Source organism: Terrapene carolina, unplaced genomic scaffold (assembly GCF_002925995.2).
Source record: "Terrapene carolina triunguis isolate 2854851 unplaced genomic scaffold, T_m_triunguis-2.0 Scaffold141, whole genome shotgun sequence".
Taxonomy (NCBI): Eukaryota; Metazoa; Chordata; order Testudines; family Emydidae; genus Terrapene; species Terrapene triunguis.
The window spans coordinates 9,669,859-9,685,601 of record NW_020664492.1 but is presented as its reverse complement, the minus strand read 5'-3'; the positions used below and the strand labels follow the sequence as shown (position 1 = coordinate 9,685,601).

Below are 15,743 nucleotides of genomic sequence, written 5' to 3'. Positions count from 1 at the left end.
AAGAAGTAAAGCAACTGTATTTTCTTAATACTATCTAATCTGAATTCACACTGGACTATCAACATGTTAACAAATAAATATTCCAAATCTCAGCATTACAACAATATAAAATAATTAACTCAGCCATATACCTGTCAAAGGAGTGAAACTGCATGGGAAGAATTGACTGAGCTTCCCTCTTCAACGCAGGATCTGGGTAAGGGATAGGATCAGGACCACACTCTGCAATTTCAATAGGGGCTGCCACAAGGCTTTTTAGTATCTCCTTGACATTCATGCCTTTGCTTTGGCTGATGCTGGATATTGAAGGTGCAGGCTTCAAGATTTCACTGGGACTTTCTGTTAAGCTTTCCTGAGATTTCTTTACCTCAGAAGACAAAGTAGACAATAATTCACTCATAGCATCAGGGCCTGTGCTTGTCTCTAAGTCTGTCCCATTTAAGATGCTGGGCATCTGCTCCTCTCCAATACCAGAATCTGTATGAGGAATGGAGCTTTCCAGCTGAATATCTTCAACTGGTGTTGGTGTTTCTTTTTCCTTGATATTCTCTGGAAATACAGCAGGAGTCTCTGTAGTGAAAAAGGGTTATAAACAATATTTAAAGCTTAGTCTGGAGTTGTATAACAAATATATCACTGAAGCTTTATAAGATAGAAGCTATCAAGTCTTAGAAAGCATATAAATCTTAGCAAATTAACAACAGAGAACCTAACCCTGCAGTGCACACAAAAACTTTCATTGGTTTCTATGGCCATTTTCTGCACATGAAGGGCTGCATAATGGAGCCCAGAGTTGTGCTACATAATCTCAGTGACATTTTAAAAAATACAATCCACTCCTTATAAAGTTATTAAATGGCAGGACATTGCATGCTAGAACATAGCTTGACATGTTTATTGTGGTAGTCTAAACTCACTACTCAGCTACAAATCAGATGTCAAAACATTAATTTACATACATTACCAGTAAGGACACTGGAAATATGTGCAAAAAAGTTATGCTATTTCATAGCTTTAAAATCTCTTCAAGTGCTTAATATATCTACTGCTTTCAGGACAATTTAAACTTCCATTTAAAAGAAAATTAAGTGTCTAGCCTTTCTGGTATCCTAGATAACATACATATGTGAACCAACGCTGTGAATCCTTCTTGAGTCTGTAAACAAGACAGACAAATAATAGCTCAAAACTCCGGTAGGGTTTTTTGGCACATCTTGAGAGAATAATGAACACAACTTTCAGATCCTAGGTTGATTCAAATCCCAAATATCAACAGAAACTGAGGGCATGGGGGAAGTGAAATTTTGAAAAATGTCCAGGGCCCCTATTAATAACATCTTGCAAATGTCTGCTTTTCTCAACTATTTACAATGAAACACACAAACAACAACTTCACTATAAAAGCATAGCAATCTGATGCTCCCATTGGAATCCGGCTAGAGCTGTGAAGACCTGCCTCAGATGGTCAATATTTCAGATTACGCTTCAGGGAAACACATATTGTGGTTATCTTTTCAATGCCAGAAAGCCTGAACTCAAACTGAATATTTGTTTGTTTATGATATCAATTTATTTTTATTAAGGACACTTGAGATAAAAACACTGAAAGTAAAATTTGAATAGTCTGTATATAAATTATGGCCTCTCATGTACTTGTTATTTGTATTTGCCTTGTGATTCTGAGAAAATGGTAAATCTGGTTAATTTGGAAGATAATGTCCTGCAGTATATGTAAATAAAATTCTGCTTTATTAAGGGTTCTAAATAAAACTTTTTTTAACAACGTAACTATCAGAAATTGTATGGTAACAGTTTAGGACTTGAAATTGTAATAGACAAGTGGACTATAATGTCAAAACATTATAAAAGTATATTAGGTACAAATATATTGTATCTTTATTTACACACACACACACACACACACACTATTATATATATATATTGTGACAGACCCAGACAACTGGGGTACAGGAGTCTGGTAGAGGGCAAATATACTGGTCACTGGATGAGTAGTTTTCTGTTCCCTGAGTGACCAGAGCAGGGGCTGCACTAGAGTAATCAGGAACCTGCTAGAACCAGTTAAGGCAGGCAGGCTAATTAGGACACCTGGAGCAAATTAAGAAGAAGCTGCTAGAATCAATTAAGGCAGGCTAATCAGGGCACCTGGGTTTTAAAAGGAGCTCACTTCAGTTTGTGGTGTGAGTGTGAGGAGCTGGGAGCAAGAGGCGCAAGGAGCTGAGAGTGAGAGTGTGCTGCTGGAGGACTGAGGAGCACAAGCGTTATCAGACACTAGGAGGAAGGTCCTGTGGTGAGAATAAGGAAGATGTTTGGAGGAGGCCATGGGGAAGTAGCCCAGGGAGTTGTAGCTGTCATGCAGCTGTTACAGGAGGCACTATAGACAGCTGCAGTCCACAGGGCCCTGGGCTGGAACCCAGAGTAGAGGGCAGGCCCAGGTTCCCCCCAAACCTCCCAATTGACCTGGGCTGTGGGTTCTTCCAGAGGGGAAGGTCTCTGAGCTGTTCCCCAACCCACATGGTGAATCTCTGAGGCAAGAAAATCCGCCAATAAGCGCAGGACCCACCGAGATAGAGGAGGAACTTTGTCACTATATATATATATATATATATATAAAAATAACGTACATATACATACACCTCTACCCCGACATAACGCGACCCGATATAACATGAATTCGGATATAACGCTGTAAAGCAGCGCTCCGGGGGGGGGGGGGGGGCTGCGCACTCTGGCAGATCAAAGCAAGTTCGATATAACACGGTTTCACCTATAAGGCGGTAAGATTTTTTGGCTCTCGAGGACAGCATTATATCGGGGTAAAGGTGTATATGTATTTACATTGTATATGTGAACTGTATAGAATATATTTATATATTATACATACATGCCTTTGAACTAATTTCAACTTAGAACAATTCATATACAATTGTATACCAACAATATTATACACCATATACTGGCAGATGACCTCTTGAGGTCTCTTCCACCCCTAACCATCTATGATTCTATGAACTGCAAACCCTAGAGAAGACCCAAGGAAAATGATTTGTTACTAGGAACACCGTTTTCTTCTTCTAAATGTTGCATGCACTCCCCATTACACATATATATTTTCACAAATAGAATGACATGTCTTTTCCAAAGTGGATACCAACCCCACTTTTTAAATCAGGAAGCAGAAACTGGATTTATGTACTGCAAAGCTAAGAGCAATGTGAAAAGATATATCCCCATTACACACACATTGTCTACTAGTCCACAGAATATTTATCATCATAGATATCTAGCATGATAGAGTTTTAAAAAAGTAATCAGATCAGTGACATGATCTTAATGGATTTTTTGAGACTAAGTTTCCCAATACAAAAATAAGAAAGATAATTCTGAACTGGAGGGAACAAGGGGCTTTGACATCCAGTCCAAGAACACCGTTGCTCTGCTTAAGCTGAAGCTGCTTTATTGGTTTCCTATGAATATCCTGCTCCTTGGGAAGATGAGTGGGTCAAATTGACACAATCTAGAGCGGAGACTTACAGTAAATATTCATGTTGACTAAATTCTGCAGAGAAAGAGACAGTGACTATATATAGTATCATTCAAAAGTAGACACACTAAAAGATGGCCCATAGTTTGAATTTTTATCTGGTTTACAATAAAAATCCATAATCTACATGTATAAATGTAGGGAATTTAGTATTATGATATATTGCTTCCTGTATAAAGGAATTTCTCTGAAATTGCAAAATATCATACACAGTTTTCAGCAATCACCACTGGGGTTATTTTAAACAAAGTAAAAATACCTCTTTATTCTCTCTCTAAGCAAAAGTCAAGCCCCAATGCCAGTGCACTTTCTGAGGTTCAAACTGAAGGGTGAATTATACTTTAATCTGGCTTTCTAATAGCAAAGTATTTCTACTCAGCTACATATAATTTTGATATGCAGCCATTACAACATACTTGACTAAATCACAAAACTGGGAAATTTTAAGATTCTAACTTAAAATTACTTATTCATGCATCTAAAATTTAAGACTGAAATATACCATATTTCCCAAAATATCCGCAAACAAAAGAGAGCATTAAGAAAGTTAACTTGCTGTATTGTCCCCATTTATTACAGACCTTTGGTAACATTAAATTTGATTTATTTATGAATGCAGTCTAGACCCTGATTATTAAACTATAATAATTATGGATTGTTATTTACAATAATTTAGATAAGAAAAAAGCTTTCAATAAAACCACTGTACATACAAGTATATTAAAAGGTATTGTACATCCAGTGAGATCAAACTTTTATCCTCATTCCTTTATTGCCATTCCACAGTATCAATTCCATAAGAAACTGATTGCATTAAACCAACTGAACAGTGTCTTTGATTTATTATTATGAATAGTAATTTCTGCATAAGACTTACATTTTATAATATTTCTTATTGTGTGCATTAAAACTATTTTCCAAAATATCACAGTCCCAATCAGCAATATACTTTAAATGCTCCAAAGTTGCTTTTTATTTGTGGCCACTCTGCGCGCTGCCTGTGCCCGCAGGCACCGCCCCCGCAGCTCCCTTTGGCCATGGTTCCTGGCCAATGGGAGCTGCAGAGCTAGAGTGCAGGGCCAGGTGGGGGGCAGCACGCAGAGTTGCCTGTCGCGCCTCTGCCTAGGAGTAGCCGGGACAGGTTGCCACTTGTGGGGAGCCTCCTGAGGTGAGCAATGCCTTGGATCCAACACCCCGCACCGCCTCCTGTGCCCCAACCCGCTGCCCCGAGCCCCCTCCCGCACCCAAACTCCCTCCCTCTTAGTTAACCAGCATTTTTCACTTAGCTGCACCCCCCATTCTCCCAACATGCCGGATAAAACAGCTTTTACTGTATTTAAGTGCCAGATATGCTAAACATTCGTATGGCCTTTCATGTTTCAACTACCATTGCAGAGGACATGCTTCCACACTTGATGACACTCATTAAAAAAATCATGTGTTAATGAAATTTGTGAATGAACTCCTTGGGGGAGAATTGTACGTCTCCTGCTCTGTTACCTGCATTCTGCCATATTCCATGTTATAGCAGTCTGAGATGATGACCCACCACATGTTGTTCGTTTCAAGAACACTGTCACTGAAGATTTAACAAAATGCAAAGAAGGTACCAATGTGAGATTTTAAAGATAGCTACAGCATTCAAATCTGAGAGGAACAAGGTGTGGAGCATGCTTTCAGAAGTCTTAAAAGAGCAACACTCCGATGAGGAAACTACAGAACCCAAACCACCAAACCCCAACCCTCCCAACTAACCTTCTGCTGGTGGCATCTGACTTAGATGATGAAAATCAACATGCATTGGTCCACGCTGCTTTAGATCATTGTCGAGCAGAACCAGTCATCAGCACTGATGCAGGGGTCAACAACGTGTCCAAACACTGACACAAGTGTCCACGGTAAAATTTTGAGGTCTGTGGGGGGGCACTCATGGGCGGCTCCCTGCAAGCGGCTCCCCATCCCTGCTGTTGCTGGTGGAGGCACAGCCAGGCAGCTCTGCATGCTGCCTCCGTCCCCACTCCCTCCACAAGTGCTGAATCTGCGGCTCCCAGCCCATTGGCCGGGAACCGCAGTCAGTGGGAGCTGCAGGGGCAGCGCTGCCGGAGGAGGGACATGCTACTGCTTTCTGCAGCTGCTTGAGGTAAGCGCTGCATGGAACCTGCACACACACACACACACACACACACACACCGTGCCCCACCCCCCTGCCCCAGCCCTGATCCCCCTCCTACACCCCAAACCTCTTGGTCCCAGCCCAACCCCAGAGCCCGCACCCCCGCCCCAGCCCAGAGACCGCTCCTCTACCACGAACCCCTCATTTCTGGCCCCACCCTAGAACCCACACCCCCAGCCCAGAGCCTGTACCCCCTCTCTCACCTCAGTCCCCTGCCTCAGCCTGGAGTCCCCTCCTGCCCCTGCCAATGTCTGTCACTAAGTGCGGTAATTTTGTCAAGTGTCAGTCTCACAACATGGTGGTGCTAACCCCTGCATGGATGTGTACACTCTGGAAAGGTGGCTGAAGGATGAAAGGATATATGGCACATAAATATCTTGGAAAAACCAGCTACAACAATGCCATGTGAATGCCTGTTCTCACAGTCATGTGACGTAAACAAGAAATGGGCACCATTATCTTCCATAAATGTAAACAAACTTGTTTGTCTGAGCAATTGGCTGAACAAGAAGTAGGACTGAGTAGACTTATAGGCTCTAAAGTTTGACATTGTTTTATTTTTTAGTACAGTTACTTTTTGTACATAATTCCACATTTGTAAGCTCAACTTTCATAAAGAAATTGCAATACAGTACTTGTAATGGAGGAATTGAAAAATACTATTTATTTTGGTTTTTACAGTGCAATAAATAAATATAAAGTGAGCACTGTACACTTTATATTCTGTGTTGTAACTGAAATAAATATATTTGAAAATATAGAAAACATCCAAAATATTTAAATAAATGGTATTCTGTCATTGTTTAACAGCACAATTAATTGCACAATTAATCACAATTTTTTTAATCACAATTTTTTTTATTGCTTGACAGCCCTATTAGAAAGTTTTTAAGATAAATTACAATTTATACACAAGACCAAAGAAACCAATTGTTTTAGCTATAGCACTGCATGTCAAAGCTTTATTACATTCCCATTGATTTTCTTTCAGAATACTTTTGTCTTCTATGGACTGCAGGATTGGAACAAAGAGTATATCTTTTCACACAACGCAGTCAAATTATATTTATCCAATCCTCTTAAATTTAGAGTGGGTGCTCTTAGAACAGAAGAATCTTGAGTAGTTAACCCAACTTAGCTAAATGAGAACTTAAACATGAACAGCAGCAAAAATATAACTGATTACATCTGTCTATTGTTATAACATTCTGACAGCCGGCTTGTAAATTTTCAACAACCCTCATCAGTTTTCTGTAGCATTAGGCCATGTCAGTAGACAAAGCAGGAACATTACTAGACCTAGTGATCTTAACCCTGTCAGAAGTCGGCAGTTGGATACCAGATGCCTCTTTCTTACTGTTTTTCATTGTAACTAATGAGTTCATCTACTACATTATGGAAAAAATATGGGCTTAAGTTAAGTAAATGACATGATGTCTGTGTGGTGACCTCATCTGTCACATTCCTTCCCTAAAATATCTTGTTTTACTGTGATTTATGCAGTGCATTGCCATTTTTTTGCCTAGTAAGTTATCTAAATAGTTCTTACACTATTTTTAAAGTGTCTAAATAGTAGGAAACAAATATATAGGCTTCCTATTATCACAGACACAAAAATTATATTCATGTAGGTAAATATATAAGGTTTTACTATTCCAACAAATTGACATTAAAAAGACAGTTTGCTTTTATCTTTACCCCAAGCTTCCCAATTCTAAGTAATTAATCCAGGGGTTGGCAACCTCTGGCACACGGCTCGCCAGGGTAAGCACCCTGGCGGGCCAGGCCAGTTTGTTTACCTACTGCGTCGGCAGGTTTGGCCGATCGCGGCTCCCACTGGCCGCGGTTTGTAGCTCCAGGCCAATGGGGGAGGTGGGAAGCCACGGCCAGCACATCCCTCGGCCCGCGCCACTTCCCGCAGCCCCCATTGGCCTAGGACAGCGAACCGCGGCCAGTGGGAACCGCGATCAGCCGAACCTGCCGACGCAGCAGGTAAACAAACTGGTCCGGCCCGCCAGGGTGCTTACCCTGGCAAGCCGTGTGCCAGAGGTTGCCGACCCCTGAATTAATCATTTGTGTATATTATGGGAACTCATTTTGGATTTCTTTGCCACATTTATTCTGTATCTTTATTACATACAAAATAAAGTTGAAAGTTTGCAAAAGTCAAATATCTGAAAGCAACAATTTTCAACTGCTTACAGTATGGCCAAATCAAAATCACTGTTCATGAAGCTAGCAAATGCAACTTCCCGATCCATGGGCGGCAAGTATCATAGGCTGGGGGAGGCTGTGCCTCCCCAAACAGCCAGGCGTGGCCCCACTGATGCTCCACCCCCAGGCTCCCTCTGTTGCTGTGCGGTGATTCCGGCTCAGGCTGGGGCCACGCCACCCACCCTTCCATGGGCTGGAGGCGCTAGCCAGGGGCAGGGACTGGCAGCTGCGATGGGGAGGCTCTCTGGGCTCCGGCGGGAGGCAGGCGCAGAAGGGGCAGGGCCTTGGGTGGAAGGCTAGCCTCCCCCAGCCAGCGGTTCACGCACCACCCATGCCCCAATCCCACAACTATCCCAACACCATATGTCAAAGTCCTGTTGCAAACCATGGAGATGCCAGAAAAAAAGGTGTCAACTTTTTTCTTTTTTTTTAAATAATGCAAAGTGTTAGGCAACCTTAACAGGAGAGTTGTTTCCTCTCTACCATAATTAAAAGCAACACCATGACATTTTTTCTATTAGCCCTTCTATCCCCACATAGAGAGCACCGTCAATGAATGGTTCCTGGCCTGCTGGTCACAAGGAAAGAACTCTAAACACATCCCTTTCCATTGTCAAGTACCAGGTATTTTTCTGTACCTGTGGAAGAAGCAAGACCACCACACAATAACCACATCTACCTACTTGGTTCTTAACCTACAAAGGACACAAGTAAATGACTCAAAATTACAGGAAACGTGTACAAAGGGGTTATGATAACAAGTGGAGTTGTGACAGAAACATGCAAAGCAAGTGAACACAACAGTAACAGAAAATGACAATGGAACAAATGTCTAACAGAGAGCTTTTATCCAACGTGATGAACTACTCCAACTCCACTCTTATTCATCTCTCAGTTCCCGGTACTGGAAACTTCATTTTGTATCATAGGCAGAAGTTACAAAGGGGAGTGGTGAGAAATCCTTGCTGTCTGGCCCTGGTCTTAGCCTGAGCAAGTTGCTGCACCAGCTGATCAGTCTGCACTGATCCTGTCACTGGCAGCTAGGCTTCCCATGTGAGTTTAGTATGACTGTTTGCATGTGCGCTATTTATTCGACATGATCACTCTTTAGCTCCATTTATTGAGACAGTGCTCGTTCGCTCTCTCACTTTGGCTACCTGGGCACTGCTATGCGACTCATTTTGCTTTTTACTCTAATTAGATCTCATTTGCCGCTGGGCCTATTTAAAGAATTTTTTTTCTTTGCTAACTGAAGGACAGTAGGGAAAGGAAAGAGGAAAGGAAGAGCCCACTTGATTTACTTGACTACGTTTATATGGGGGAGGGTTAGCTCAGTGGTTTGAGCACTGGCCTGCTAAACTCAGGGTTGTGAGTTCAATACTTGAGGGGGCCATTTAGGGAACTGGGGTAAAAATCTGTCTGGGGATTGGTCCTGCTTTGAGAGGGGGTTGGACTAGATGACCTCCTGAGGTCCCTTCCAACCCTGATATTCTATGCTTTCTTCTGCCTCCTCTACAGGCTGAGCGTTTGGTTTTTCATAATCCTTTCTCGACTCACGCAGACAGGAAACGAGGCCCCATCTATCCTGAGCTAAGACCCGTATTAACCAAGCCATTTCTGTGTAACACAGCTCCTAGCCCAGTGTAAATGAGGTCCTCAGTTTATGTAATCAAAAAACCTAAAACTTGACTCTTCTCTGCAGTGCAGAATTTCAAACAAATATACATGAGTTGCAAACCATAAAGGTAGTGTTGAAGGGAACTTTCCTGTCTTTACCAAATAATATTTTAAAGCATCTGCTGTCATGGCACTTGGAACACTGGACAATCACTTAAAACATCATAAAAAGAACATAAAATTTAAGAAACAATATAAAAGCCAATGTGGTTATTAAAACACAGATAAGGGGGGTATTTTCCAGTTATTAACAGCTACTGGAAAAAATGTTTTTTTTCTATCTCATTTCCTCCCTCAGCGTGCCTTACCCCCCATTCTCTGCAGTAGTGCTGCCAAGCCTTTTCCACCAACAGCATCTGCAAAGATATCTATACACCAGTTGTGAGCACCTACTCCTGGTTGCCAAACTAAACAGCAAAAGGTTTCAAAATTCAAGGCCTACAGGTCAATGGAGAAGTAACAATAACTGCAAGACATAGGAAAACTGAATACACAAGGGAATACTATATTTGAGTTGTAGAAATTCCAGCAAATAGAGAAAAAAAAAAAGTATTGAAACATGTTTTGTTTGTATTAAAAACCTACATGAATACATGTTAAGGACAAATGTCAGTGTACATTTATTGTGAACTCTATTTCCCTTGCTTTTGTAGGTTTATATAGTAGCTGACGTGCAAATTCAGAAAAATACTTGTATGATGTGGAAATAACTTTGCAGATTAATTAGGGAATTTTTTTGGGAAGTAAGATGAGGAAAATAGGGAGGAATCCAGGGAATGTTTCTCAGTTATTTGGACAATGACATTGTCTCCACAAACCTTTGGTGTAGGAGGCTAGTTGTAACAATGACCTCCTTGAAGAGCTGGGAAACCTTGCAAGTTAAACAGTTTCTGAAGAACAGCCTTCATGCAATGTTGAGATAACTGAGATTTGAGACCGTGTGAACAATCTCCACATGATAAGTCTAGAGATTTGAGATAGAAGTATGTTGTGGATCTACTACTGAAGCTAGCACTTCTCTGGTTGAGTGAGCCATGAGACATTCGGTACAGGGACAGCAATTTTGTAGCTTCACTGGATGCATAAGTATTATCCACTTAGACAGTCTTTGGACCAAGATGACTTGAGTCACAGATATTTCTGTGAAGACAAGTAGTCTGCTGAACTTTCTACGATATTTAGTTCTGTCTAAGAAAAAGCCAATACTTCAAACATTCACAGTGTGTAGTTTCATCCCACTAGTCTGCTAACAGGGCTTTGGGAAAAAAACAAACAGTGATATGGACTGAGGTGAAAATCTGATTCATTTTTGGCAAAAAATTGGGGTTGAGATTTATGTACCACTTGTCTTTGTGGAATATTGTATAAGGTGGTTAGCCGATGGTATCTGCAACTCCAAGACACTCGTGGGTGAGGTAGTGTCCATTAAGTGGTACAAAGAACAAGAACACCTGGGTTCAAAAGACCTTTCCATGATTTTATTCAACATCAGATTCTAGTCCCAAAGTATTGGCTACCAGATGGGAGGTAACAAAAACTTGTTAAGTTCTTTATATTTTACCTTCTCAGGATGACAGACACTATGGTTCTCTTTCACAAGGACATAGTAGGCAAAAATATCAGCTAAGTAAATCTTTAGAGAAGCCAGGGATAACTTTGGTTACACCAGAGACAGAGGAAACCTATGATAATTAGATCTGGACACAGGGCCGCCCAGAGGATTCAGGGGGCCTGGGGCAAAGCGCGGGAGCGGACCTAAAAAAAGGTGCCACCCGCTGTGGCGCTTGTACATACCAGGCGGTGCTCTGAGGCGGCGGCGGGTCCTTCAGTCGTTCTGCGTCTTCGGCAGCACTGAAGGGCCCCCCTCGCTGCTGAAATGCCGCCGAAGACCCGGAGCAACTGAGGGCCCCCCAGCGGGTGAGTAAAAATTAAAAAGGCGCCTCTAGCCAGAAAGGGATTCTCTGCCAAGGCTCGGGGGGCCCCTGCAGGGCCCGGGGCAAATTGCCCCACTTGCCCCCCCCCCCCCCACTGGGTGGCCCTGTCTGGACAGGAAACTATCTGGAGAAAACTTTTCAGACCAATTCTATTTAGTAGCATAACACTTCCTAGCACATAGCTTTCTGGACTCTATCAAGACTGCCTGGATCTCCTCAGGTAATCATAAAATGTCTTGTCCTAGAAACCCAGCAGCCATACTGTCAGGTTAAGGAACCTGAGATCTGGATGTTTTTCTACTGACAGCAGATCTTGACACGGGAGAGACTGAATGGATGATCTTTGGACAGAAACCAGCAACTCTGAAAATCATGCCAGCTTGACTAATAATCATTCTGAGTCTGTCCTGCTAAACATTTCCTAAGTATTCTGGGGAGGAAAGGAAACAGAGGGGGGGAAAAAAGCATAAAGGAGCCCTTTTTCACAGTATAAAATAGATGCATTTGATATACTGTGAAACTTCATCAGTTCTCAAGCAAAATGTGGAACACGTGTTCTGACTTGTAGAAAACGTGTCCATGTCCAAATGACCCACCTTGCAACTAACAAACATGCCACTGAAGATCTAAGTGAAAGCTGATCATCTTTCCAGCTCAGGATTTTGGCTATGTTTTGGGGAGGGGGGCCACTTTTCTCCACATACTCCACATAGAAGACTAATTTTCTTCTGAAACCACTGAAGCACCCAATCTCTCCCTTTTCTGCCTATTCTATTAAAGTGATACATGAGACCCACACTGTCTGAGAATCTGTGCTGGTTACGCTCTGATCTGTAGGAGAAAGTAATGCCCTGAACTCTAGTAAGTTATATGCAGAGATCTAATTCCTGAAGCTTCCAAAAACCATAGACAATTAGAGTCTAAATTTGCATCCCAATTTAGATGAGAAGATATGTACCTATCGCCACTCGAGGAACCAGCTGAGAGGACATCCACTACAAGACATTCTCAGTCGAAGTCAACCACAGCATACAGTCTTCCAGCTGCTAAAAGGGTAACGTTACCATATCTGAGAAGAGAATCTTTGTTTTTTGTACTAGATGCACAAGGGTCACTCCCACTAACTTGCAAAGGTGGTGATAAAAGGTACAGACCACTATCAGGCCTATTGCTCTCAGATACAATGTCACTGGGTCTTTTAGCTTGGACCACTTGGATAACATCATTTGGATGAGCTCTCAGAACCGGACTTGAGTTAGGACAGAACCCTGCTAGGTTCTAGTGTGGTCCCTATGAAGGAGAGAACCAAAGTTGAGGCCAAGATAGATTTCTTTGCTTACTTGCAGATTAAGAGATATGAATAGGGGAACTCGTATATCTGAAATGAATTATGCTGTAAGATCTTTCGAGTCAGTTGCCAGATACAAACACACTGGCAGGATCTAACAACGTAGATGAGCTGCAATCCTAGACTAGCACTTGGTGAATACCTTGGGAGCTGCTGTCAACCCAAAAAGTTCTAGCTTGTGGGGCAGTGGTCATGGCCCACAATGAACCTGAAGCACTTCCTGTGCCTTTACCTTATTGAAAAGTTACATGCTAAGGGACAACTAATGTCATCATCTGAACATCGCTCAGTGAAGTCCCAGATTGTACAACAATGGAAATAGTGACTCCCTCCAGAACCACTTTAAGAGAATCATAGGCTCAGCACTCTGAATTTGCCAAGGCTGAAGGTATGTCCTGACCTAAAAGTGACTTCCTAGTTCACATTATGCAGGATGACAATTAAAATCATCATCCTGCAAGAAACCCATATAAAAGATGTCACCCATGAATGATGCTGATATGTTGCTGGCTGCAATCTTGCTGCCTCCCTCAGTCACCGAAAACGTTGCTTTTCTACATACATCGAGCAGGGCACTGAGTATTATGATATGATAATCACCAGGAGCGCGGAACGTTCACCATCTCAATAAGAATTGGCAAGATAATGGTGGTTGATGTGTTAACCACCAAATACAGACTGCCCTTCTCTCCCATTACCCACAGTGTATCACGCCGCAGATTGGGAATGGCTGAGACACTCCAAAAAATAATTTTCCCTCTGTTGATATTCACCCTTCTTGTCAACTGTTGGGAATGGGCCACATCCACCCTAATTGAATTGGCCTCGTTAGCACTGACTCCCCCACTTGGTAAGTCAACTCCCATCTTTTCATGTGCTGTATTTTCCACTCCATATATCTGATGTAGTGGGTTATAGTCCACGAAAGCTTATGCCCAAATAAATTTGTAAGTCTCTAAGGTGCCACAAGGATTCCTCGTTGTTTTTGCTGATACAGACTAACACGGCTACCCCTCTGAGATCTGTGAATAGTTCATGAAACTGACTCAAGTGGCTAGGGACCTTCACCTAAAGCAGCTCCTGCTCAAACAGGCCATATGGTCTGCTTCAGCAGAAGGTCATTGTCAGATCAGAGGTCACCCTTGGGTTCCAAGACTGCTGCTACTTCACGCACCAGAGCAGGTGCCTCTACGAAGAGATGGAGGAGCTGTTTCCCATTGGTACCATAAGACCAATTGAGATCACTCCATGTCTCATGGGGACTCTTCCACACACTTCCTGCGGAAGGCGGACCGGCACAGGGATAGTGCTGGTGCACAGGATGGTGCGGGTACATCTAACCAATCCCAAGTACTGAGTAGGGAGGTTAGAGACTCTGTACCCTCAACTCGGGTTCTGGCCATGGGGTATCCCTTGAGTCTGCTACTGACAATAGTAATGCCAGCACTAACTGTTTCCACACTGGTGGCATACCAGGCAGCTACAGATCTCCTCTGCTTTTCCATCCCAACTTCTCCTTTGGTGCAGGACTTTGCCAGGGCTGTGTTGTTTATAGCCCCATTAGATGAACAGGTCACTGAACCCTTGTCTGTCAGCACCACATCCTGGTATTCCTTTTCCACAGTCTGTGGAAGGCGGGATAGTCCTGGGCTCAGTGCAAGGGACCTCAGCACCATGAAATTCCTTGGCACCACTGCAGTCGACATCACAGATGTTACCATGTCGGCTTTCACAGCCCTGAACTTTGGCACGGTCAGCCACTTTGGTACCACTGATGACTTCAGGGTTGATACTGCTTCCAGAGCCAGTGTACTTTGTGCTGACAGTACCACTTCTATCATTGTTGCTGGTCCCTGCCTCATTCTGGGTGATGGACAAGTCAAACTAAATACTCACTCCCTCAGGACTTGCTCCACCTTTATACCTGGAATTCCAAGGCTCCTCGGCATCGAGGTTGGAATCTTCCTCCTCTTGCTCTCCATCACCCAACCAACATCAAGGACCATTTATGGAGCATTGCAGGCACAAGAATTGCACTTATCCCATAGTTGGGACATGAGATCTTGCCCCAATGCCTCCAGGCCACCAATGCCCTATCCTTAACAGTGGCCTCAATGGAATCTGTGGGACACTCCTAGGTCATGGAGGTCACACTTCTCAGCTCACTCAAAGGGCTGGTCCACACTGGGGCGGGGGATCGATCTAGGAAACGCAACTTCAGCTACGAGAATAGTGTAGCTGATGTCGACGTTTCCTAGATTGAACTAAGTTTACTTACTGCAGGTCCACGCGGCGCAGGCAAGCTCCCCCGTCGACAGCGCTTCCTCCTCTCGGCGAGCAGGAGTTCTGCAGTCGACGGGGGAGTGCTTCTGGGATTGATTTATCGCGTCCAGATGAGACACGATAAATCGATCCCAGAAGATCGATCTTTACCTGCCGAATCGGGCGGGTAGTGTGGACCTACCCTAAGGCAAGGTTGCTGCACAGATTGGTGGCAAGAACTGTGGACCCACCACAGGTTCAGTGAAAATTAGTGTCTGATCTAGATTTGAATTCCAGGGAGGAGCAGTGAAAGCTACTGCTATTTCTCCAAAAGAATGAGAAAGGTTTTTAAGTCTCCAGAAGTGTGGCCATCCTCTCTGTGTCCTGTTACGCTTTACCCAGAACATCCCCATATAAATATTTGCAAAAGATACTCAAGATACTGTATGACTTTCCATTGTAAAGATAAGTATGTGATATGTCTTTCTGCTTAAAGACAATACAATTTTAATTGTATCATTATTCTGATAGCAAAATTTCCTATTACCCCATATGGTACCCGTGAGGGCCTTG

The 15,743-nt window shown here is 42.9% G+C and overlaps 1 protein-coding gene across 1 annotated transcript in view; it reads right to left on the bottom strand.

The window, feature by feature from the left end:
- Positions 1–15,743, bottom strand: part of LOC113406807 (neurobeachin-like) — a 942,582-nt gene that overhangs the window by 596,810 nt on the left and 330,029 nt on the right. The window contains exon 30 of the mRNA XM_029911985.1: positions 132–570. Within this exon, the coding sequence (XP_029767845.1) occupies positions 132–570 (439 nt within the window). The remainder of the gene's footprint in view (positions 1–131; positions 571–15,743) is intronic.